The sequence below is a fragment of the Chlorocebus sabaeus genome, chromosome 9, assembly GCF_047675955.1.
Source record: "Chlorocebus sabaeus isolate Y175 chromosome 9, mChlSab1.0.hap1, whole genome shotgun sequence".
In the NCBI taxonomy this organism is placed as follows: Eukaryota; Metazoa; Chordata; class Mammalia; order Primates; family Cercopithecidae; genus Chlorocebus; species Chlorocebus sabaeus.
The window spans coordinates 100,366,186-100,391,426 of NC_132912.1; the positions used below are offsets into that span (position 1 = coordinate 100,366,186).

The following is a 25,241-nucleotide window of genomic DNA, read 5'->3' on the forward strand; positions in this document are numbered from 1 at the left end:
AAAAGGAGCGGATTCCAGGGCTCATGGGAACTGGTCTAATATTAGCGGTGTTTTCTCATCTAGCCCTTGGGACATCTCTATGGGGTAGGTGGTGTTATCCCTCATTTTGCAGACGAAGCAGCTTGGGCTGCCCCTGGGGAAGAGAGGATGCCTAGCTATCATCCCAGATCTCTGCGTGTCATCCCGCCCTACCCCATCCTGCCTCACCCTTCATTCTGTGTCCTCTCCTGTGCCAGCTCTGGGCACATACCCAGGAATGCCTGGAACACCTTTCTGCTGCCTGGGCTGTGGGCTCAGACACCGCGAGAGCAGCTTGATGTCACTCTATTGCCCCTCCCTGGTCGAACACAATGTCCTTCCTCCACCTTCCCACCAGCCTGCCTCTTGCCCCTGGCTATATTTAGGACTTTCTACAGTCTTTGCCACCAACCCTTTCTTAGGGTTTGAAGAGAGGCCACATCAGATATCTTTGGAAACCCATGGCAGGAGCGAGCTTTTCTCTAGGCACCTCTTATTTCCATCCTCTATCCTGGGTCTCTCCCACCTCCTCAGGCTTTGGGTAAAAAGGCCAGACTATTAGAACATCATGGGGGTGGTGAGGCCTGGAGGAGGGTGGCTTACCACCCATTCCAAGAAAAAAAAATCCATGCTTGATGAAGCCTCTGGGATTCTAGTGATAAACAGTTATTAGTCAACCTTTCATCAGTGGTTCCTGGCCTCTTTATCCCAAACAACCTCTTATTTTTATCCTCCTAAGGTTTTAGCTTCCCTCCAGATAAAACTTCCTTAAGGACTACTTTCGTAGTTTTTAGGTAGTGAAAGATTCATCTAATATTTCTGATCAGCATGAAATAACCAGTTGCTATACCAAAAGCAAGAAAATTTGATGCTTCATTTACTCTGTAAAATTCCACACATGATTTTAAATTATAATAGGCCGAACGCCATGGCTCATGCCTGTAATCCCAGGACTTTGGGAGGCTGAGGTGGGTGGATCACTTGAGCTCAGGAGTTTGTGACTAGCCTGAGCAACACAGCAAGACCTCATCTCTACAAAAAATGCAAAAATTAGCCAGGCATGGTGGCATGTACCTGTAGTCCAAGGTGATCTGGAGACTGAGGCGGGAAAATCGATCGAGCCCAGGAGGTCTGGGCTACAGTTAGCCATGATCATACCACTGCACTCTGGCCTGAGTGGCAGAGTGAGACCCTGTCTCAAAAAAATAAAAATAAAATAAAAATAAATAAATTATTCTGGGTGCGGTGGCTCGTACCTGTAATCCCAGCACTTTGGGAGGCTGAGGCGGGCAGATCACTTGAGGTCAGGAATTTGAGACCAGCCTGGCCAACATGACGAAGCCCTGTCTCTACTAAAAATACAAAAATAAAATAAAATGAAATAAAATAAAATAAAATAAGCCTGGTGTGGTGGCAGGTGCCTGTAATCTCAGCTACTCAGGAGGCTGAGGCAGGAGAATTACTTGAACTCAGGAGGCAGAGGTTGCAATGAGCCAAGATCACGCCATTGCACTCCAGCCTGGGTGACGGAGCAAGACTCTGTCTCAAAAAAATAAATAAACAAAAATAAATAAATAAATAAATTATAACAATAGCTTTAGGTTCCCCATTATCATGGAAAAGCCTTTAGAGATCATGTTGTCCAGTTCCTTCATTTTTTACACAGGAGAACTTACTCAGAGATAATAAGTAAATGACATAAGGTTTACACAACAAAACTTCCTTGGGCAACCATGCTTTGCTTTTCCTGGGAGAACATTTAGTGTTAGGGTCAGGAAGAGCTATGGGGAGGTGAGGGCAGCCAGATGCAAGGGGAGTAGAGGTCTGGGCTGTGGCTGAGGCTCTCACAGATCCTTCCCCCTCCTGACTCTCCAGGCCTGGTGTGCCCTGCCTCAGCTTTTGGGGAACTGGGGTGCAGACGGCTGATGCTCTAGTACCTAGACCCGCAGCCTTGCTGTCTTCTCCCACCCCAGCTCAAGGACCCAATGACACCCTCTCCTCTGCTGGAGTGGATTTTTCTCCTAAAACCAAAGGAGGCACTCTTTTTCCCCAGTCTGAAGTTTTTGTATTTTTCTATTACAGACCTGCTCTCTGGTCTCTGAATCTGGATTCCCAATCTACCCTGGGTGCCATAGAGTTGGCAGTTACTTTCCTGGGGGAAGAGGGTAGGACTTCAACGTTCTGAAAGTGACAGATTTCCGAGTTCCAGATATGGGCGTTTAGCAAATTTCTCAGTTTCTTTTAACAGGCCCTACTTTGCAGGTAACGCGGCGCTTCGGGATCCCAGGGCTGAAGAAAATGATGGAGTGGTTTGGCTACTACGGAGGCCCCTGCCGCGCCCCCTTGCAGGAGCTGAGCCCCGCTGAGGAGGAGGCACTGCGCATGGATTTCACCAGCAACGGCTGGCTCTGAGGGCCGGCAGCGTCCATGGCTGGCCTGAGCCCATCTCAGCCTCCTGCCTTGCACTTGCAGCCTGAAGCAGAGAGCGCAGGGGGATGAGGTCGGCGGGCGCGGGAAGCCGGTAGAGGCTCCTTTGCCTACTTTAGTCCTCCAGGCAGCCTTTCACAGGCATGCCCACGCACATCTCCTATTCTCATGGCCCCTGACCTCTCCCTTTTGTATCCTAAACTGTCTCTCTGGCCTGAAGACTGGTAAGGAGCAATTTCTCAATTCGTCTCTGTACTGTGGATGCTTTCCTATGCCCTGAGGCACATGAAATCGGAAAGGAAGGGCAGAGGTGCAAGTAGGCACAGTCAGGAGTCAGGAGATTGTTTTTTCTTTCTTGCTTTTCTTTCTTTCTTTTTTTTTTTTTTTTTTTTTGAGACAGAGTTTCGCTCTGTTGCCCAGGCTGGAGTGCAATGGTACCATCTTGGCTCACTGCAACCTCTGCCTCCTGGGTTCAAGCAATTCTCCTGCCTCAGCCTCCCGAGTAGTTGGGATTACAGGCGCCTGCCACCACGTCCAGCTAATTTTTGTATTTTTAGTAGAGACGGGGTTTCACCATGTTGGCCAGGCTGGTCTCGAACTCCTGACCTAGGTGATTCAACTGCCTCGGCCTCCCAAAGTGCTGGGATTACAGCCATGAGCCACTGCACCCAGCCGGGAATTTGTTTTATTGAAGTGGGGACTACTTAGACTTGGGGCTTGAAACCTGAGTCTAGCGCAATGCAGCTGGAAGCCAGGGCTACTGCTACAAACCCAAGTTCTGACTCCTTCCAGGGAAGTATCAGCTTAGGAAACTTGATCAGGAAAGTGTCACTGGTCTTTCAAAGAGCCCTCTTTACCCTCCCACCCCCGCCCTCCACACTGCAAGCTGCATTCCAGCCACATGCCCTTTTCTAAATCTATTTTCATTCATCTCCTATTCTGGTCTCTAGCCTTGATTCCAACCACTGAAAGCACGGAGACAGCTCAGTGGCTTGTCAGATTGGTAAATAGTGACACCTGGTGGATAAATGTTACATTCTAGAAGACTATTCTGGCCAGCCTAGGTCTGAAACACTAAGGGGACTTCGCCTGAGATAGGGCCATCCTCTGGCCTACAGGCACTCTGCTTTTATTATTAAAAAATAATCACTTTGAGCCGGGCGCGGTGGCTCAAGCCTGTAATCCCAGCACTTTGGGAGGCCGAGATGGGCGGATCACGAGGTCAGGAGATCGAGACCATCCTGGCTAACACGGTGAAACCCCGTCTCTACTAAAAAGTACAAAAACTAGCCGGGCGAGGTGGCGGGCGCCTGTAGTCCCAGCTACTCCGGAGGCTGAGGCAGGAGAATGGCGTAAACCCGGGAGGAGGAGCTTGCGGTGAGCAGAGATCCGGCCACTGCACTCCAGCCTGGGTGACAGAGCCAGACTCCGTCTAAAAAAAAAAAAATAATAAAAAAAAAATAATCACTTTGTTACTATAATAAAATTTAACAGGTAAAATTCGTGTGGCTATGTACAGACGGACACTCTATTGCTATGCAGATCTTAGGTTTCCTGGCCAGATGTCAAGAACTTTCCTAAAGGCAAGTGAACTCTGATAGTCTGACTTCTCCCAGCTCTAAGAGCGGCCCCAACAATACTGAGCCAGCAGGCATTCACTTACTGGAGGCCTAGGGAAGGGGTAAGAGGCAAAAGAGAGCAATTGAGCTATTTAGAAACACTTAGCACTTTTATTTTATTTTTTTTGAGACGGAGTCTTGCTCTGTCATTCAGGCTGTGTGCAGTGGCACGATCTCGGCTCACTACAACCTCCGCCTCCCAGGTTCAAGCAACTCTCCTGCCTCATCCTCCCAAATAGCTGGGATTACAGGCGCACACCACCACGCCCGGCTAATTTTTGTATTTTTAGTAGAGACGGGGTTTCGCCATGTTGATCAGGCTGGTCTCGAACTCCTGACCTCAGGTGATCCTCCTGCCTCAGCCTCCCAAAGTGCTGGGATTACAGGCGTGAGCCACCGTACCCAGCCAGCATCCTTTTTGATTAAAGTGCTAAGCGTTTAGGGCCAGGCAGTACTTTGAGAGGCCGGGCAGCACTTTGGGAGGTGAAGAGTTTGAGACCAGCCTGACCAACATGGCAAAACCCTGTCTCTACTAAAAATACAAACATTAGCCAGGCGTGATGGCACACTCCTGTAATTCCAGCTACTTGGGAGGCTGAGGCACAAGAATTGCTTGAACCTGGGAGGCGGAGGATGCAGTGAGCTGAGATCATGCCACAGCACTCCAGCCTGGGGCACAAGAGCAAAACTCCATCTCCAAAAAAAAAAAAAAAAAAAGATGCTTTCTCCAAAATATTTAACCTTTTTTCAGTGGTAATATTTGACTAGTGGCAGAAAAATGGAGATACATTAAAAAAAATTACTCATTAAAAAGAAAGTGTAAGGTTAAAAAGAGGTAAATAGACACTTGTTTAGGGCAGAGGCTAAAGGAGAGAAAATAAAAGATCTCAATCTTCAACCCAAAACCAGGCTCTGAATGGCACTAAAGCTTGGGGCTTAGTGCCTGGGGTCCCCTCACAGGCAACTTCCAGAGGAGCTGGGCTCAGAAGAGAATCAAGTTTAGGACTTGGGGGAATAGTTAAGGCTAGGCAGGCAGGGTAGTGTACTGAGTAAGAGCTCAGCCTCTGGGCTTAAACAGTTTGGGTTTAAGTTCTGGGATCTGCCCCTTAGTGTCTATGGGACCGTGGAGAAACTGCTTAACTTCCCTGAGCCTCATCTGTAATACAGGGATAATAATAGTACCTTCCTCCAACAAGGATGCATGTAAAAGGGTCAGTGTGGGGGTCATTGTTCCACCACTCTCACATTGCAGAGAAAGGGAAACTCTGGCAGCAGTGGACCTACCAGAGGTAACCCAGCAGGTGTGGCCATAACTAGTCTCAGGACTTACGCACTCTGATGCTCAGGGTGAGAGGGGTCCAGTAAAGGGAGATGGAGTCAGAAAGACTTGGTTACAAATCCCACCCAGCTGTGCCACCTACTAGTTGTGGCAGCCTGAGATTGTCTGATTCAAGTAAGAAAAAAAAATTCCTATGTCCTCCTCTGTAGAGGCTGAGAAAATTAAATGACTTGATATAGTAAAGTGTGCAGGGTCAGTTCCAAGGGCTAATCTGATTAACTTTTACAAACAGCAAATGGGTTGATATTCATGAAGACACAGGGCCAGAAAGTCAGGAAAACTAGGTATAGGCAGTTCTGGTGATTTCTTTATTCTTTATAAACACCTTTTTCTACAGTACAATTCAGAGAATAAATAGAGGCACACGGCTATAACTTCCACCACCATCTGCTGTTGAGGAGACATTTAGTGTGAGGCTAGGGGGCTAGAGGTGGGGGACGTATTTGGGTACCAGGGTAACGGGAGGCCTCCGTGATAAACTGCAGAGATCCCATCAGTAAGGTCTGACTGCGGCCTGACGGTCAAGGCTCATGATAGAAGAGCTACAGTGAGCCAAATGCTCCTTTAGTTCCCTACAGTCCTAGAGTAGGTCCAGTTCTACCAAAACCCCAGGGGTTTGGGTGAGTCTGATTTATCGGTCCACTGGGAAGAAACTGTGTCAGCCCAAGCCATCCCTACGAATTCAGTTCACTCCATGGTAGGGCCTGAAATGGCCTAAATATTCTACCCTTTTCCCTGGAGTTAGTCACATATACAATTAATAAGATTACTGTTTACGTGAGTTTTTTTCTTGACTGTCCCAAAAAGGGATCCTGTTCCCCATCTAAGGAAGGAGAGAGGCACACACATGGGGATTATCTGCTGTAACTTGGTGAAGGAAGACAGTCTGTCTTCTAAAGGGAGGAGGAAATAGCACTCTTACCGAATCCTTCTCAGGGGCATAGGCAGGAATGAATACCAGTCTGATCAGACCAAGTGAAAGCCTGGAGCTATGATTCTAACTAGCATGAGGAGTAACATACGGAAAAGCTCTGCCAGCCAGGCACAGTGGCTCACACCTGCAATCCTAGCACTCTGGCGGGCACAGGCAGGAGCATCGCTTGAGCCCAGGAGTTTGAGACGAGCCTGAGCAACATAGCAAGACCTGGCTCATTTTTTTAATAATAATAAAATAAAAGGCTGGGCGTGGTGGCTCACGCCTGTAATCCCAGCACTTTGGGAGACCGAGGTGGGTGGATCACGAGGTCAGGAGTTCGAGACCAGCCTGGCCAACATGGTGAAACCCCATCTCTACTTAAGAAAACACAAAAATTAGCCAGGTGTGGTGGCACACTCCTGTAGTCCCAGCTACTCAGGAAGCTGAGGCAGGGGAATCGCTTGAACCTGGGAGGTGGAGGTTGCAGTGAGACGAGATTGCGCCACTGCACTCTAGCCTGGACGACAGAGTGAGACTCCATCTCAAAATAATAATAATAATAATAAAATTAAAAAAGAAAAGCTCTGGCCTTGACTTTCACAGGGCTGCTCCACCGAGCCACCCCTATCTTTTTCCTGTTTCTCCAGGGTGGCACAGAGCACTGGCCCTAAGGTGGGGTAGAATCACCTGCCCCAAAAGCAGCAGAATGAAGGTTCTGTATCACTTGGCAGAAAATGAAGCAGAAGGGTCACAGCAGGCTGCACTGGGTAACCCGAGGTCTTAGGAACAGAGTATCAACAGTGAGAAGAGGCAGTTCCTCTGTCCTCCAGCACACAAGGGTCAGGGAAAGACAGAACCACCAATGACTGAGCAGCATCCGCTGGCCAGCATCCTCAGCACTTTTCTGCGGTCCAGTTCTGGAATGGCAGGTGACAGGGCACATACAAGACCTCTGCTCTACTGTCATTGCCAACTCATCTCAGCTCTGGTTCATTTGTTCACCTCGAGTCAACAAGGGGCCCACTGGCTTTACCCAATACTTGTCAGCTGGTGCCTACCGCGCTGTCAGGCAGTGAGATTTCTGGCTGACTTGGAGGCGCTCTGGGCCCGCTGAACGACGGCAGAACACTTCTCACGCCGCAGCAGCTTGTTGTTCTCAAAGAGACCTTCATTGCGGGGAATTCCATGAGAACCATCGGGGAAAGTCAGCAGGCCTTTGAGGAGGGCAGAGAAAACATGGGAGTAACAATGGCGTTAATGTCTCAAAGGTGAGCTTGATATGTTGAGGCTGAAGAAGAGAAAAACTCGCAGCTCTACTCAGGAGCACTCTATTGGTGAGTTCAATGGATAGGCGTCAGGGATGGCCGCTATGGATTGCTGGACGCCCGCAGGATTAAAACGAAACAGGTATATTTCCACCCATATTATGCCCACCTAAGTCACCCATCCTGCTGGGCTGCAACTTACCAAAACCATCTACTCTGCCATTTTTAAATTCCCCCTCAAAGGTCATGTTGTCGTATCGAATGAAGACTCCGACGCCATTAAACTTGCCCTGGGCAAACTCCCCCTCATACCTGCAGAAACACCAGAAGTTAGCCTTCATTGGGAAGTTAGCTGTCCAGATTAATGGAGTTGAGCAGCTGCGGATCTCTGTTATTTAATAATGCCAAGGAGCAAGCCGATTCCACCTGTCACATAGCTCCATCTACCCCATCTATTCCCAGCCAGCAGAGAAGGATCAGAGAGTATATATGCCATCAAGCCCTGATCTCAACGAAAGAAGATAGGACGGGAATGGGAGTGGGGTGGAAAGTCACTCACTTGGTTGACATTTCAAATTTTAGGTCCACTTAAAAAATAACCAATAAAAGGACTACTTAGTCCTCATCTGTGTTCTGCAGGGAGTGAGACAAGCTCAGGATTGACCAGATATTTACCAGTGTCCCATTTTTATGTCAGACCCTCCCTTATTTAAGGCTAAGAAAGGAATGACCTCATACCCACCTTGAACCATCTGAGAAGGTCAATACCCCAAAGCCATTAAAGAGCCCATTCTCAAAATGACCCAGGTAGGTGCCACCATCTGCAAACATCAGTTGACCAAAACCATGCCTGCGGCCTGAACAAAGAGAAGGACAGGTGTCAGGTTGGAAGGAGGCAGTTTCAGGGTCCCTTCTTACTCTTCTAGCATCCCTTACCTGCCATCACCCTACCCACAAAGAAAACAAGAGAAGCAGTCACATTAGCAGGGCAGAGGATTATTAGCCAGAGTCAGGCACTGGGAAAACCTGGCTCCTGGGGCCTTCCCATCTTATCACTACAGATTACAGCAGGTCTACCCAAGTATGAATAAGAGAGCACTTAAAAATAACAACAGCTGGCCAGGCGCAGTAGCTCATGCCTGTAGTGCCAGCATTTTGGGAGGCCAAGGTGGGTGGATCATGAGGTCAAGAGATCAAGACAGTCTGGCCACCATGGTGAAACTTCGTCTCTACTAAAAATACAAAAATTAGCTGGGTGCAGTGGCGCGTGCCTGTAGTCCCAGCTAGTCGGGAGGCTGAGGCAGGAGAATCACTTGAACCCGGGAGGCAGAGGTTGCAGTGAGTCGAGATCGGGCTACTGCACTCCAGCCTGGGCAACAAGAGCGAGACTCCGTCTCAAAAAAACAAACAATAGCTGGCTGGGTGCAGTGGCTCACGCCTGTAATTCTAGCGCTTTGGGAGGCCGAGGAGGCAGGTGGATCACCTGTGGTCAGGAGTTCGAGACCAGCTGGCTAACATGGTGAAACTCTGTTTCTATTAAAACAACAAAAAATTAGCCGGGCATGGTGGTGGTGTGCTCCTGTAACCCAGCTACTCAGGAGGCTGAGGCAGGAGAATCCCTTGAACACAGGAGGCGGAGGTTACAGTGGGCCGAGATCATGCCATTGAACTCCAGCTTGGGCAACACGTCTCAAAAAAATAAATAAGTAAATAACAATAGCTAACATTTATATTTATAGTGCCTTTACTATGTGCCAGCCTCTCTTCTTTTTTTTTTTTTGAGACAGAGTCTCTCTCTGTCACCCAGGCTGGAGTGCAGTGGTGCGATTTTGGCTCACTGCAACCTCCGCCTCCTGGGTTTAAGTGATTCTCCTGCCTCAGCCTCCCCAGTAGCTGGGATTACAAAGTGTTGGGATTACAGGTGTAAGCCACTGTGCCTGCCCTAAATTACTGAGTCTTGAGAAATTGTACAGGTGTGATGTGACCTTGCCTCCTTCAATCCCACGCCTTTCTTCCTGGTTTTCAAATACCTGGTGTCCCGTCTAATGTGGCCTGTTAGAGGAGAGACTTTCTGAGGCTCTACTGGGTGGGCTGTATCCACCACAAGAACTCCCCTGAATTCTGTTTGAAAGGCATGATTACTCCTGCAACATCTTGCTCTGTTTTCTGGTCAGTTCAGAGAGTAAGCACAGCCCCACTGACGTAACGAAGCTCAAACCAGTGCTGCCAATCAGGCTGTTAGATTTGCCCAGCAGCTTTAAGGTGCTAATGGGGTACTGGTTTTTTTTTTTCCTCAGAGAGGCAGTGTAGTTAGATGTTGAGGACACTGAGTCAGGCTGTCTGCTGTGTTTGCCTTCTTGTTCTACCACTTAGAGTTCTGTGATCTTGAGTAAGTTACTTAGCTTCTCCTTGCCTCAATTTCCCCATCTGTTAAATGGGAATAATAATAGTATGTGCCTACCTGATAAGGTTGTCATGAGGATTAAATAAGATGATAAATACAAAACGCTTAGAAGAGAGGCTGGCATGGGCTGGGTATGGTGGCTGATGCCTGTAATCCCAGCACTTAGGGAGGCCAAGGCGGGCAGATCACCTGAGGTCAGGAGTTGGAGACCAGCCTGGCCAACATGGTGAAACCCATCTTTACTAAAAATACAAAAATTAGCTGGATATGGTGGCAGGTGCCTGTAATCCCAGCTACTCGGGAGGCTGAGGCACAAGAATCGCTTGAACCCGGGAGGCAGAGGTTGCAGTGAGCCGAGATCGCACCATTGCACTCCAGTCTGGGCAACACAGTGAGCAAGACCACATCTCAAAAACAAAACAAAACAAAACAAAAAAAAAACCAGAAAGATGTAACTCATTTCTGGAGGTTGAATTAAAAATAGCATTTTTGAATTCCTTTATTTAATCCTAAAATGGAATAAAGGAAAGGCAGGCACTATGTGGAATTAAATCCTGGAGTTGAAAATGAAAACCCATAAAGCTGGCTACATATGCTGATGTATTTGTCCTCCAGCAAATGAAGTGTTCATCACTGGACACTCCCCAGGGGTCCTTCTCACCCTCCTTCCATTCGCCACGATATTCCTCCCCACTGGAGTAGGTGAAGGAACCTTTTGTCAGGGTCATGGTGACAGATTACAGGATAAAAGGACGAAAACTGTAGGAAATAAGCAGAGGAGAACCAGTGTCATGGAATGGCAGGAGGAAAGGACTGCAAAGCAATTTTGTAGATACATTCTAAAGGCCACCAGCCTGGTAAGTGTACGCTGCCTTAGGTGCATTTAACCAAAATACTCATGTCTCCAACAACCACCAGCACCATCAACTCCACCTCTGCCCAGGTGCTCTCATCCTCCTGCTTATCTTAAAAGTTTTCAGCCAGTTCCTATTTTCTATAACCTGGGATGGAAATGAAGGATTAATCTACAAATATTTACTTGATACCTACTACGTGCTCAGTTGATATATAAAATACAGTATCTTCCCTTGACGAGTTTATAATCTAGTTAATAAGACTAACAATTGAAACACTGATTTATGCCAGAGATAATGTGATTAAGTGCCAACTTGGATGGCAGAGATTAACAAAGACATGAGATGGCCAGAATTTAAAACAAGCAGACAAGCAGTGGAGAAGGCAAAGAACAATTCCAGAATCAGAAAACATAGGGAACAGGCCAGGGGCAGTGGCTCACGCCTATAATCCCAACACTTTGGGAGGCCGAGGTGGGCGGGATCACCTGAGGTCAGTAGTTTGAGACCAGCCTGGCCAATGTGGTGAGATCCCGTCTCTACTAAAAATGCAAAAATTAGCTGGGCATGGTGGTGGGAGCCTGTAATCCTAGCTACTCAGAAGGTTGAGGCAGGAGAATACTTAAACCTGAGAGGCGGAGGTTGCAGTGAACCAAGATCACACCACTGTTACTCTAGCCTGGGTGATGGAGCAAGACTGTCTCAAAAAAAAAAAAAGGAAAACATAGGGAACCAACACTCAAAGGGCAAGGAACACTCTAAGGGCAATGTGAACACGAGATGTTCCATTGCAAAATAAGAAGCCTGGTCTCATTACAGTTGAGGGTTTATTTGGGGAGTAATAGAAAATAAGCCTGCGTAGGTACATGTAGCCACAATCTTAAAGTTGAAGACAGGCCTGGTGTAGTGACTCACACCTGTAATCCCAGCACTTTGGGAGGCTGAGGTGGGAGGATCACTTGAGCCCAGGAGTTCAAGATCAGCCTGGGCAACATAGCAAGACCTCATGTCAAAAATGTAAAATTACTGTAATCCCAGCACTTTGGGAGGCCGAGGCGGGAGGATCGAGACCATCCTGGCGAACACTGTGAAACCCCGTTTCTACTAAAAATACAAAAAATTAGCCGGGCATGGTGGCAGGCGCCTGTAGTCCCAGTTACTCGGGAGGCTGAGGCAGGAGAATGGTGTGAACCCGGGAGGCAGAGGTTGTAGTGAGCCGAGATCGCGCCACTGCACTCCAGCCTGGGCGACAGATCCAGACTTTGTCTCAAAAAAAAAAATAAATAAATAAAAAGTAAAATTAAAAAATAAAAAAAAGGCTGGGCATGCACGGTAGCTCACGCCTGTAATCCCAGCACTTTGGGAGGCTGAGGTGGGCAGATCATGAGGTCAGGAGTTCGAGACCAACCTGGCTAACATGGTAAAACCTCATCTCTACTAAAAATACAAAAATTAGCCAGGTATGGTGGCAGGCGCCTGTAATCCCAGTTACTCAGGAGGCTGAAGCAGGAGAATTGCTTGAACCCGGGAGGCAGAAGTTGCAGTGAGCTGAGATCACACCACTGCACTCTAGCCTGGGTGACAGAGCAAGACTCTGTCTCAAAAAAAAAATAAATAAATAAAATAAATAAATAAATCTGAAAAGAACCTCACGGATTTAGTCCAACCTCTCATTTTATAGGAGAAATAGAAGCCCAGAGAGGTAATCAAGTTTGTTGGCAGCCTCCCCTGACTATGCTAGTCCTTTTTCCCTGTACAGCATAGCCTCTGCTTTTAGCTCAGGCTAACTTAAAGAGACCTTTGAAAGCTGGGCATAAGAGTTTACAGCACATGAGGGAGGAAAAGAGGCGGCCTCTGCAGGTTTGTGAACCAAGATGTAATATGATGAAGGCAGTGTGTAAGGAAAATGAATGTGGTAGCGTGAAGCGGGATGAATTGAAGCAGCAAGTCCATAGTAAGAAAAGCTTGCAAGGAAGGAAAATATGATAATGCAGCAGATTGTAAAAATGGGCAGAGTTATTCTCCCTCCGTTCATGACCCTACAATGTGACAAGGCAGATCCTCCCATTAAGAGACAGAGTTGGCCAGGTGCGGTGGCTCATGCCTGTAATCCCAGCACTCTAGGAGGCCGAGGCGGGTGGATCACCTGAACCAGACTGGCCAGCATGGCGAAACCCTATATCTACTAAAGATACAAAAGATTAGCAGGGTGTGGTGGTGGGTGCCTGTAATCCCAGCTACTCGGGAGGCTGATACAGAAGAATTGCTTGAACTCGGGTGTCAGAGGTTGCAGTGAGCCGAGATCGCACCACTGCATTCCAGTCTGGGCGACGCAGTGAGACTCTGTCTGAAAAAAAAAAGAGAGGCAGAGTTTATTTATTCCTCCACCCTCTGGATCTGGGTTGGCTCTGTGACTTGCTCTGGATGATGGAATGTTCGCAAAGGTGATCTAGCAGAGGTCTGCAAAGCACCTGTGCACTAGGCTTGCCCTCTTGCTATACTTGGACCTGTTCTGCCCCCATGTAAATAAGCCCAATCTAGTCTACTGGATGGTGAGACCCTATCCCAGCTGGCCACAGATGAACAAATAGCTCAGGCAAGACCAGAAGAACTTCCCTTCTGAGCCCAGCCCCAAACTAGCGACCACAGACTCACAGGATAAACAAATGGTTATTGTTTCAAGCCACTGTGTTTTCTGGTGGTGTGTTATTACCCAGAAAAAAAAATGTATATTACTGATACATTCAGGCATGAGTCTGGGAGATCACTGTATAATGGGAGCAGAAGGAACAACTAGGATGGATACATCATAGGAAAACCATCAGTAATATTTGGGGACTGGCTAGATATGGCTTCACACTAGTGGTGAAAAGATGTATTGAAGAATATCCTATAAGAAGGGAACTGCACAGTGGCTCAAGCTTATAATCCCAGCACTTTGGGAGGCTGAGGCTGGCAGACCACTTGAGCTCAGGAGTTTGAGACCAGCCTGGGCAACATGGTGAAACCCCATCTCTACCAAAATTACAAAAAAATTTAAAAAATTAGCCGGGTGTGGTGGCGCGTTCCTGTAGTCCCAGCTACTTGGGAGGCTGAGGTGGAAGGATCGCTTGAACCCAGGAGGCAGAGGTGCAGTGAGCCAAGATCACGCCAGTACACTCCAGCCTGGGTGACAGAGGGAGACCCTGTCTCAAAAAAAAAAAAAAAAAAAAAAAGAAGAAGAAGGGAATTAAGATAACCCCAAAATCATTAAATATAAACAGAGGCAAATAGCATGTCATTTGATATACTAAAAAATACAGGCCCTATTTCTTTTTTAATTCCCTAGGTCTTTTCATTCATCCCTTCATCTTTCATTTACTTATCTATTTATTTTTTAGAGACAGGGTCTTGCTCTGTCACCCAGGCTAGAGTGCAGTGGCAAAATCATAGCTCACTGTAACCTCAGACTCCTGGATTCAAGGGATCCCATCACCTCAGTCTCCAGAGTAGCTGGGACTACAGGCACACACAGCTACCTCCTCATCTTTTCCAGATCTAAGCAATACAATGTTTTCTCCAGTGATTTTGACAATGCAGATTCCTAGGCCCAAACTCAGACTTACTGAATCAGATTCTGTATAGTTAGAGCCCGGGAACCTGCAGTTTTAATAAGCACATCATTAGATCCTTACTTCAAAGCTTGGGGCCTACTACTACAATAAATGGAAATACTGTGTGTGAAAAGTTCTCTGAACTATAAATCACTATTGAAAAGTCCTCTATCAACCAAGCATGGTGTCTCATGCCTGTAATTCCAGCACTTTGGGAGGCTGAGCAGGGACAATTGCTTGAGCCCAGGAGTCTGAGGCTGCAGTAAGTCATGATAGCGCCACTGCAGCCTGGGTGACAGAATGAGACCCTGTCTCAGAAAAAGGAAAGAAAGGGGAAAAAAAGTCCCCTCTGATTAGTAAGTAACCTAGAGTCTGACCCTGAGGCATCTGACTGAGTTCCAATAGGACAAGGACACATTTTCCTCAGAGTACTGGGGCCAGACTTGGCAGACAAACAGGAAAGAATTCTTTTTTCTTTTAGAGACAGGGTCTCATTATGTTACCCAGGCGGGACTTGAACTCCTAGGTTCAAGAGATCCTCCAATCCCCTCTTAGCCTTCTGAGTAGCTGGAACTACAGGTGCATGCCACTGCTCCCAGCTCAAAATAAGATTTTTTTTTTTTGAGACCAAATCTTGCTCTGTCGCCCAAGCTGGAGTGCAGTGGCACGATCTCGGCTCACTGCAAACTTTGCCTCCTGGGTTCACGCCATTCTCCTGCCTCAGCCTCCCCAGTAGCTGGGACTACAGGCTCCTGCCACCACACCCCACTAACTTTTTGTATTTTTTAATAAAGACGGGGTTTCACCATGTTAGCCAGGATAGTCTCGATCTCCTGACCTCATGATCTGCCCGCCTTGGCCTCCTGAAGTGCTAAGATTACAGGCATGAGCCACCGCTCCTGGCCACAAGATTCTTAAATCTTGGGGGCCTGGTGCCAACAGCTAGCTTCCTTTTTCTTCAAGACCCAGGGAAGCCAAAACCTCATCCAGTCAAGATGGAGTTCCAAAGAATGGGTTCTATAGTTTCATAGCGCAAAAGGGGTCTGGTATATTTTATACAAAAGTGATGCTTTAAATATTCAACTAAAACAACACATATGTTAAATTTACTTTCTCCACATTGTCATGGTGGACAGTGCTAGATTATTTATATTCCAATTCAGGTGGCACAACCCTCTCTAATAATCAATTGCACTAACCCCAGAGAAGCTGTCTGAAATACCTTTATAACAGAAGCTAACATTTACTGACCTCTTATTGTGTTCCATCAGTGCTGTTTGTTTGTTTTAAGAGATGGGGTCTCACTGTTACCCAGCCTGGAATGCAGTGGTATGATTATAGCTCACTGCAGTCTCAAACTTCTGGGCTCAAGTGAGCCTCCCACCTCATCCTCTCCAGTAGCTGGGACTAGAGGTGTGTGCCAACACACCCAGCTACTTTTCAAATTTTTTGTTGAGATGGATATTGCTATGGTGCCTAGACTGGTCCTGAACTCCTGGCCTCAAGTGATTCTTCCTCATCAGCTTCCACTGGTGTGAGCATCAGTGTTTTTTGTTTTGTTTTTGAGACGGAGTTTCACTCTTATTTCCCAGGCTGGAGTGCAATGGCACAATCTCAGCTCACTGCAACCTCCACCTCAGCCTCCCAAGTAGCTGGGATTACAGGCATGCGCCACCACGCCTGGCTAATTTTGTGTTTTTAGTAGAGATGGGGTTTCACCATGTTGGTCAGGCTGGTCTCAAACTCCTGACCTCAGGTAATCCACACGCCTCGGCCTCCCAAAGTGCTGAGATTACAGGCGTGAGCCACCGCGCCCAGCATGAGCATCAGTGTTTTTAAAATGTTATCTAATTTTATCTCACAACAACTTTTTGGGGTGGGTATTATTATTAGTTCCACTTTAGGGATGAGGAAACTAAGGTGCAGAGAGGATAAGTAAATTAACTAAGGTCATACTTTAACATGTGGAAACTAACACGTGAAAGTTAGAATCAGAGCTCTGACAGCTGGCCTTGCTGGCGCAAGTTCTTGCACTAACTTGCTAACTCATACCATCCTATCCTATCTGGCCTCCCAGGATAATCCGGTGGTGTTGTAGACTCTGATCACAGAAGGACTTGAGTTCAAATCCGAGTTCACTGTATAATTATGGGCAAGGTATTTAAGCATCTCTAAATCTCAGTCTCCTCATCTGTAAAGTGGAGATAATATATGTATTTCACAGAGCTGGCAGGTGGACTCAGTTAAATATCTGAGAGTCAGTGGGTGACAGGAAAGAAAAATAAAAGAAAGAAAATGACACACACTAAGTACCTAGAACACTGCCAGGGTCGGTCCACTAAATGTTAGTTTCTTTTCCTCTTTCAAAGTTTTACACTTAAACTCACACATATACTTACTGTAATGAAAACTTCTCTAGGTCTTTCCTCAGTAAAAATTGCTACCAATGTAATTCAAACAACACTCTGAAAAAGAAAATCTCAGCAATTTTGACTAAAGAGCTGAATACTAAGTAGAGGAAAAACAAACTATAATTGCTACCCATTCGCTCTTTGTCAACATCCTACAGGATATTTGCATTTTGGCCTTCTGTCATAAAGATTTTTTTTTTTTTTTTGAGACGGAGTCTCACTCTGTCACCCAGGCTGGAGTGCAGTGGCACCATCTCGGCTCACTGCAAGCTCTGCCTCCCGGGTTCACACCATTATCCTGCCTCAGCCTCCCGAGTAGCTGGGACTACAGGTGCCTGCCACCACGCCAGGCTAATTTTTTGTATTTTTAATAGAGACAGGGTTTCACTATGTTAGCCAGGATGGTCTCAATCTCCTGACCTCGTGATCCGCCCGCCTCAGCCTCCCAAATTGCTGGGATTACAGGCGTAAGCCACCATACCCGGCCTGATTTTTTGTTTTTAAGGAGACAGTGTGTCGCTCTGTTGCCCATGCTGGTGTGCAATGGCATGATCATAACTCACTTCGACCCTGAACTTGTGGGCTCAAACAACCCTCCTGCCCCAGCCTCTGTAGTAGCTAGGACTATAGGCACACACCACCATGCCTGACTAATTAACTTCTTTATAGAGACGGTGTCCCACTATGTTGCCCAGGCTAATCTCATACTCCTAGCCTCAAGCAATCTCTGGCCTTGGCCTCCCAAAGTGCTAGGACTATAAGCATGAGCCACCACACCCAGCCTCATGACTTTTTGTTTTTTTTTATGAGAACAAGCGGACGGACACAGTGGCTCATGCCTGTAATCCCAGCACTTTGGGAGGCTAAAATGGGTGGGTCACCTGAAGTCGGGAGTTCAAGACCAGCCTGGCCAACATGGTGAAGCCCTGTCTCTACTAAAAACACAAAAATTAGCCAAGTGTGGTGATGGTCGCCTGTAATCCCAGCTACTTGAGAGGCTGAGACAGGAGAATCACTTGAACCTGGGAGGCAGAGTTTGCAGTAAGCCAGGATCATGCCACTGGTTTCCAGCCTGGGTGACAGAGCAAGACTCTGACTCAATAATAATAATAATAATAATATGTTCTGATGCTTGTTCTCTCTTTTTTTTTTTTTTGAAACGGAGTCTTGCTCTGTGACCCAGGCTGGAGTGCAATGGCGCAATCTCGGCTCACTGCAACCTCCATCTCCCGAGTTCAAGTGATTCTCCTGCCTCAGTCTCTCGAATAGCTGGGATTACAGGGGACCGTCACCATGGCTGGCTAATTTTTGTATTTTTAGTAGAGACAGGGCTTCACCATGTTGGCCAGGCTGGTCTTGAACTCCTGACCTCAGGTGACCCACCCATCTCAGCCTTCCAAAGTGCTGCGGTTACAGGTGTGGGCCACCGTGCCTGGCTTTTTTTTTTTTTTTTTTAAGACAGAATTTCGTTCCTGTTGCCCAGGCTGGAGTGCAATGGTGTGGTCTCGGCTCACTGTAACCTCTGCCTCCTGGGTTGAAACGATTCTCTTGCCCCAGTGCCTCCCAAGTAGCTGGGATTACAGGCCCCTGCCACCACACCCAGCTAATTTTTGTATTTTCAGTAGAGACAGGGTTTCACCATGTTGGCCAGGCTGGTCTTGAACTCCTGACCTCAGGTGATCCTCCTGTCTTGGCCTCCCAAAGTGCTGGGATTACAGGCATGAGTCACCGTACCCGGCCTTATTTTTGTTTGTTTGTTTGTTTAATGGAGACTGGTGCTGGTGACTTTGCTGAGTAGCTTCAGCAGAGGGACCTGAACACCTTTTTTTTTTTTTTTTTTTTTTTGAGATACTCTCACTCTGTCACCCAGGTTGAAGTGCAGTGGCTCCATCTCAGCTCACTGCAACCTTCGTCTCCTGGGTTTAAGCAATTCTCTTGCTTCAGCCTCCTGAGTAGCTGGGATTACAGGTGCCCACCACCACACCTGGCTACTTTTTGTATTTTTAGTAGGACAGGGTTTCACCATTTTGGCCAGGCTGGTCTCGAACTCCTGGCCTCATGTGATCTGCCTTGGCCTCCCAAAGTGCTGGATTACAGGCGTGAGCTACCGTGCCTAGCCAGAACACAATGATTTTTGATACAGACACCAAAAACCCAGACATGGTCTGATGTGAAAACAGCTAGGCCTGACCACAGCAGGGCTCAACGACATCTTCTACACCCTGGCTCTGTCTCAGCCATGAGGACAGATGAGTTCTAAGAATCCCTGTGCTCTCACCCAAATTAGAGAAAAGATTCATTTCTCGCCTAAATGAAGGGCAACCTTGTGGAGACTCTTCTCGAGATGTTTGGGGGCCACTCCCATAGGACTTTCTCCCTTCTTCAGTTATCAGTCAAACATTCCATTTCCAGTATCTCTCACACAGAAGATATCCGAGGCAAGGACCATTATTTTCTTGTAGTCAACTACCTCCAAACCTCTGGGAGCTATTTTCTGAGAGGGGATGCTGCTACTTGCCATGTCATCTCTGTCCTATCAATGTCCCACAAGGTCAGCATCCAATTTCAGGCTCACAAGTCTCTTATCACCAGCCCAGCATCGGAGTGTGCTGGGGTAGAGGCCAACATGACTCCATTGCAAATACAACATTAATGAGAGCATGAGAAGCAGTTTTCCAGCAGAATAGCAGAAGAAAACTCTTTCCAGTACAGACAGGCATTTTGATCAGGCAATCTTCAGCTCTTCCCAGAACTAAGTCACAGCACTAAAAGTCAGCTTATGGTTGAAGTTTCATTCCTTCAAAGCACGTCAGTTAGAATCTGAAGGACGGTATCTTCCACTAAATCTTATAATTAAACAACCATTCCAAAAAGTAAACACAAAATCACTATTTATATAAAAAGATTATAAGCGTATTTCCTTTAGATGTCTGGCAGCAGTTAACCAACTTGTTTTCACTCAAAATTTGGAAAGAGTTATTGCAGTGGGATTTGAGGAGTCATACTGACTACACAGGGACTCAGGGAAAATACTGCCTTGTATTTATTTACTTTTTCTCAAGGCTACATGAAGCTTCCAAAGAGTGGCATTCTACCTTGTTCCAGGAGGACCAGTAGAACATTGCTGAAAGAAGGGAACATTTCTCCAGTTTGAGGGTTATTTATGGACAAAGTACTAGTTCTCAAGTTGTACACCTAACCGCGTTTTTTTTTTTTTTTTGAGACAGAGTCTCACAGTGTCACCCAGGCTGGAGTGTAATGTTGTGATCTTGGCTCACTGCAACCTCCGCCTCCCAGGCTCAAGAGATTCTCGTGCCTCAGCCTCCTGAGTAGCTGGGATTACAGGTGTGCCAGCACGCCCAGCTAATTTTCATATTTTTAGTAGAGATGGGGTTTCACTATGTTGGCCAGGCTGATCTCAAACTTCTGGCCTTATGTGATCTGCCTGTCTTGGCCTCCCAAAGTGCTGGGATTATAGGCATGAGCCACCACGCCCAGCCCCTAACCACTTCTTCAGTATGCTGTTAGCTCTTGGGGATTATACCCTAAATATTTTAAGGAAGCCAATGAAACCAAAAAGGTTACCTTGTTATTACCAAATGTGGCGGACTGTATTTCCAAGATGTTTGCAATAGTATCTTCTGTCTTACATGTTTGTCTACAATTTGACCTGGCTGCTGACCCATCACAAAGTGAAATCTGGCCGGGCGTGGTGGCTCACGCTTGTAATCCCAGCACTTTAGGAGGCCGAGGCGGGCGGATTACGAGGTCAGAAGATCGAGACCATCCTGGCTAACACAGTGACACCCCGTCTCTACTAAAGAATACAAAAAATTAGCCGGGCATAGTGGTGAGCGCCTATAGTCCCAGCTACTCAGGAGGCTGAGGCAGGAGAATGGAGTGAACCCAGGAGGCGGAGGTTGCAGTGAGCCGAAATTGCGCCACTGCACTCCAGCCTGGGTAACAGAGCAAGACTCCGTCTCAAAAAAAAAGTGAAATCTACCTCCCCTTCCTTGAATCTGAATAGGCTCGTGACTGCTTGGACCAATAGAACACAATGAAAATGATGGTGTGGGCCAGGCATGGTGGCTCACTCCTATAATCCCAGCATTTTGGGAGGCTGAGGCGAGCAGATCACCTGAGGTCGGGAGTTCAAGACTAGCCTGACCAACATGGAGAAACCCCATCTCTACTAAAAATACAAAATTAGCTGGGTGTAGTGGCGCATGCCTGTAATCCCAGCTACTTGAGAGGCTGAGGCAGGAGAACTGCTTAACCCAGGAGGCAGAGGTTGTGGTGAGCCAAGATCGTGCCATTGCACTCCAGCCTGGGCAACAAGAGCGAAAGTCTGTCTCAAAAGAAAATGGTGGTGTGTTCTGAGGTTAGATCATAAAGGGTGACGCAACTTCCATCTTGTCACTGATACACTCACACTTGGAGATGTGAGCCACCACATAAAAAGCCTGACTACCCAGAGGCTAACACTGAAAGCCAAGCCACACAGAAAAGTCATATATTGGTACTCCAGTTGGCTGTCCTTACCTTTGAATCATCCTATCTCAGGTACCAGGCATCAGTGAAGCAGCCTTCAGATGATTCCAGCCCTCAGTCACTGAGCCTGCATTCCATCCCATATCAGGGAGCTGAAAGAGGCCTCCTCATGGTGCCAGGTCCAAATTCCCTTACCCACAGAATCCATGAGCATCATATGGGTATTATTTTTTTATTTATTTATTTGAGATGGAGTCTTGCTCTGTCGCCCAGGCTGGAGTACAGAGGCGCAATCTCTGCTCACTGCAAGCTCCACCTCCTGGGTTTAAGCAATTCTCCTGCCTCAGCCTCCCAGTTAGCTGGGACTACAGGTGCTCGCCATCACGCCGGACTAATTTTTTGTATTTTTAGTAGAGACAGGGTTTCACTGTATTAGCCAGGATGGTCTCGATATCCTGACCTTATGATCCACCCGCCTCGGCCTCCCAAAGTGCTGGGATTATAGATGTGAGTCACCGTGTCCGGCCACCATATGGGTGTTTTAAGCTGCTAAATTCTGGGGTAATTTGTCATATGGCAATAATAACTGGAATACCATGTTTCAACCTAACCCTGCCACCATCCTCTCCCATTGGTTTCCAACAGTACATACTACAAACTTCCATTCCATTTTGATTTAGGGACATATAGCAAATTCCCTTGAGTAGATGCTTGCCAAAATGATGTCCATTGCCAAGACCACAATCAGAAGTGCTACTGAAAGGGAACATGCGTAGAATCCATGGATCTCAGGCCATAGTTGAATACATTTGGCTAGAAACTGTCACATGTGCCCAAATAGTTGATATTGTCACTATTTGGGACATTGTCTGGATTTTATGACTTTTATAACTAACCATGCTAATATATAATATATAACTAACCACAGCTACTATATATATATACTATATATTATATATAATATATTATTCCCATCTCTGATCTCTCATCAGAGATCTTCCCATCTCTGCCTCCCAAAGTGCTGGGATTACAGGCATATATAATATATAATATAACTAACCAAAGCTACTGACCTAAAAAGGAATTTCACCAGTAACCATGGTCATTGAGGCAAATCTAGTTTAACAAAATACAGCCAGTGCTGATGAAAGCCCAATACTACTTCTTCTTTTTTTTTTTTTTGTGGCAGAGTCTGGCTCTGTCATCCAAGCTGGAGTGCAGTGGCGTCATCTCAGCCACTGCAACCTCTGCCTCCTGGGCTCAAGCCACCCTCCCACCTTAGCCTCCTGAGTAGCTGGGACTACAGGAACATGCCACCACACCCAGCTAAGTTTTGCATTTTTTGGTAGAGACAGGGTTTCACCATGTTGCCCAGGCTGGTCTTGAACCCCTGGGCTCAAGTGATATGCCTGCCTCAGCCTTCCAAAGTGCTAGGATTAGAGGTGTTAGCCACCGTGTCTGGCCCAATATTTTAATAAGAGATGCAAATCAGTATTTGTATCAGTTATCCAAATCATCTTTTTAAAAAGAATATATGGCTTAGGGGTTTAGACTACAAATATACCCATGGAATCCAGTCACAAGCCAAGATGATTCACACTTCTAAACAGACACTCACCCTTTCTGCACTCCTGATAGATTGGTTGCAAAGGATCAGTCCAAACATTTACATAAAAGAAAATTACTATTCTGTCCCTGTAAACCAATACACTATTAGTCTGCACTTTAGACTACATTCCTGCTATCTTCATTTTCTTTTGCCCCAGACATTTCTTTATTATTATTTTCTTATTTCCAAACAGAACTCTGAGACAGTAATGAGAATTTTTGTTTCCGTTCTATTTATCTTTTTCTAATTTTAAGAAATCAACTTATTAAAGAACATTTTTGTATTTACAGTAACCTGTGTCGAATTTAAGAGGATTAAAAAAAAAAACAAAACAAACAAACAACTGACATAAAGAGGAAAAGGGCCAGGCATGATGGCTCAGTCCTGTAATCCTAGCACGTTGGGAGGCTGAGGCAAGAGGATCACTTGAGCCCAGGAGTTCAATACCAAGCTGGGAAACATAGTGAGACCTCATATCTACAAAACAATTCAAAAATTAGCTGGATGTGGTGGTGCATGCCTGTAGTCCCAGCTACTCAGGAGGCTGAGGCAGGAGGATTGCTTGAGCCCAGAATTTGAGGCTGCCAGGGTGAGCAGTGACTGCACCACACCTGCACTCCAGCCTGGGCAGCAGAGCCAGACCTTATCTCAAGAAAAATAAAATAAAAGAAAAACAAACAAACAAACAAACAAACAAAAAGGATGGGGCGGTGGGGGAGATCCAGTTAGAGAATACTGGAGGCAGCCACCCTAACTACCCACATGTCTCCCCAAAACCCCCTTCCCAGGGTACAACAGTCTTGTCGAATTATTTCAGTAATAAAGCAGTTCATAGGCTCTTAGAATCCTAAAGAGAAGAAAATGAAGGCTTTGATGAACAAAGATTAACCCTGTTAAGAACCTAGAACAAAAAGTCAAATACACTTTTTTTTTTTTTTTTTTTTTATGAGACGGAGTTTTGCTCTGTCCCCCATGCTGGAGTGCAGAGGCAGGATCTCAGCTCACTGCAACCGCCGCCTCCCAGGTTCAAGCAATTCTCCTGCCTCAGCCTCCTGGGTAGCTGGGATTACAGGCGCCCACCACCACGCTCAGCTAATTTTTGTATTTTTAGTAGAGACGGGGTTTCACCATCTTGGCCAAGCTAGTTTTGAAATCCTGCCCTTGTGATCCACCCGCCTCAGCCTACCAAAGTGTTGGGATTACAGGCGTGAGCCACCACGCCCGGCCTAAATATTCTTTTTTAGGTGTTTTAGAAGGAACTCGAAATAACTGTTTTTCATTGTAAGTCTAACCTCCTCTTTCCTCATGTGAAAAGTAAAGAAATATATCGTTGCTATATGAAGGGTTCGTTTAGGAAGACTGTGGGATGGTTAGAATGAAGAAAGTGGGAAGAAAATTGGCGCCAAAAAGAATATTAAAAACAAAAAACGTGATGATGACCTGACCTGGGGGTGATTGGGACTAGGGAGTAATACTGCCAGAATACGATCCCATTTCACGGGAAAGGGAATGCCTGGGCTGGACTCCGATATAGCAGCTATTCCTGCTGGTACCTAAGCAGTTCAGAGATGCTAGACTGCAGGGATACCCCCCATCAACGAATTGAAGCATCCCATTCCCCAGGCTTCCATATGTGGGAGTTCTCTCCACCAGCGAGATAAAGGCGGGTCCAGGGAAAACAAAGCCCTAGACCACAACAAGGTAACACCTTCTCGCACCCCATTTTTACGTTCCCGCCCGGTTGCTTCCTGCTATCCTGGTCCGCTCTCCCGCCCGGCAGGGTCTAAAGCTCCCACGGGTCTGCCAATTCCCCTGATGCAACCCTCCACCCCCTGCTCGCTAACCCCAGTCCAGTCGTCTCTCCTGGGCCTCGACCCCCGCGGTGGAGACTAAAGGGTTCAGGTTTGGGTCCCCCACAGGCAGCCGACCTCGAGTCAGCGTATCCGAGGTGGAGCCGCATCCCCGAGCCCGGTCATCTCGTGCTGGGTTCCTCAGTGCCCACCTGGCCGATCATACTCTTTCCCAGCCCCCTCCCTCCTGCGCCTCCAGCCAACCTGGGACCGGCCTTTCGGGATGACCGTCAAGCCTGGACGCAGGGCTCCAGCGCCTCGGACTTTTCCTCTGATGGGCTCCCGGCTGCCACCTTGCTCTCCGCCACCTCCACCAGCGCTTGCCCCACTTGACGCCGCCATCCCGGGCGACCGCACTGGGCACAATTCCCGCTGCCCATTGGCTGTTACCTAGGCAACCGGGAGCAACGCCACTCCACATTGGCCCAGCCCGCCTCCGCGCCAT

The 25,241-nt window shown here is 47.1% G+C and overlaps 2 protein-coding genes across 3 annotated transcripts in view; one reads left to right on the plus strand and one right to left on the minus strand.

Moving 5' to 3' along the window:
* The window catches only part of HOGA1 (4-hydroxy-2-oxoglutarate aldolase 1), a 28,914-nt gene extending 25,314 nt beyond the window's left edge, over nucleotides 1-3,600 (plus strand). Inside the window, exon 7 of the mRNA XM_007963753.3 lies at nucleotides 2,281-3,600. Coding sequence (XP_007961944.3) covers nucleotides 2,281-2,430 — 150 coding nt within the window. The 3' untranslated portion in view covers nucleotides 2,431-3,600. The remainder of the gene's footprint in view (nucleotides 1-2,280) is intronic.
* A 2,092-nt stretch (nucleotides 3,601-5,692) lies between these two features.
* On the minus strand, nucleotides 5,693-25,241 carry MORN4 (MORN repeat containing 4). Of its 2 annotated transcripts, XM_007963756.3 has the most exons (5): nucleotides 25,001-25,154; nucleotides 10,650-10,747; nucleotides 8,327-8,441; nucleotides 7,787-7,896; nucleotides 5,693-7,533 (listed from the first exon to the last, which is right to left on the minus strand). In XM_007963756.3, the coding sequence occupies exons 2-5, from the start codon at nucleotides 10,714-10,716 to the stop codon at nucleotides 7,385-7,387; spliced, it is 441 nt and encodes a 146-aa protein (XP_007961947.1). In that variant the 5' UTR covers nucleotides 10,717-10,747; nucleotides 25,001-25,154; the 3' UTR covers nucleotides 5,693-7,384. The 2 variants fall into 2 exon arrangements, with proteins under 2 accessions (XP_007961947.1, XP_007961946.1); XM_007963755.3 differs by lacking the exon at nucleotides 10,650-10,747 and having other exon boundaries at nucleotides 25,001-25,241.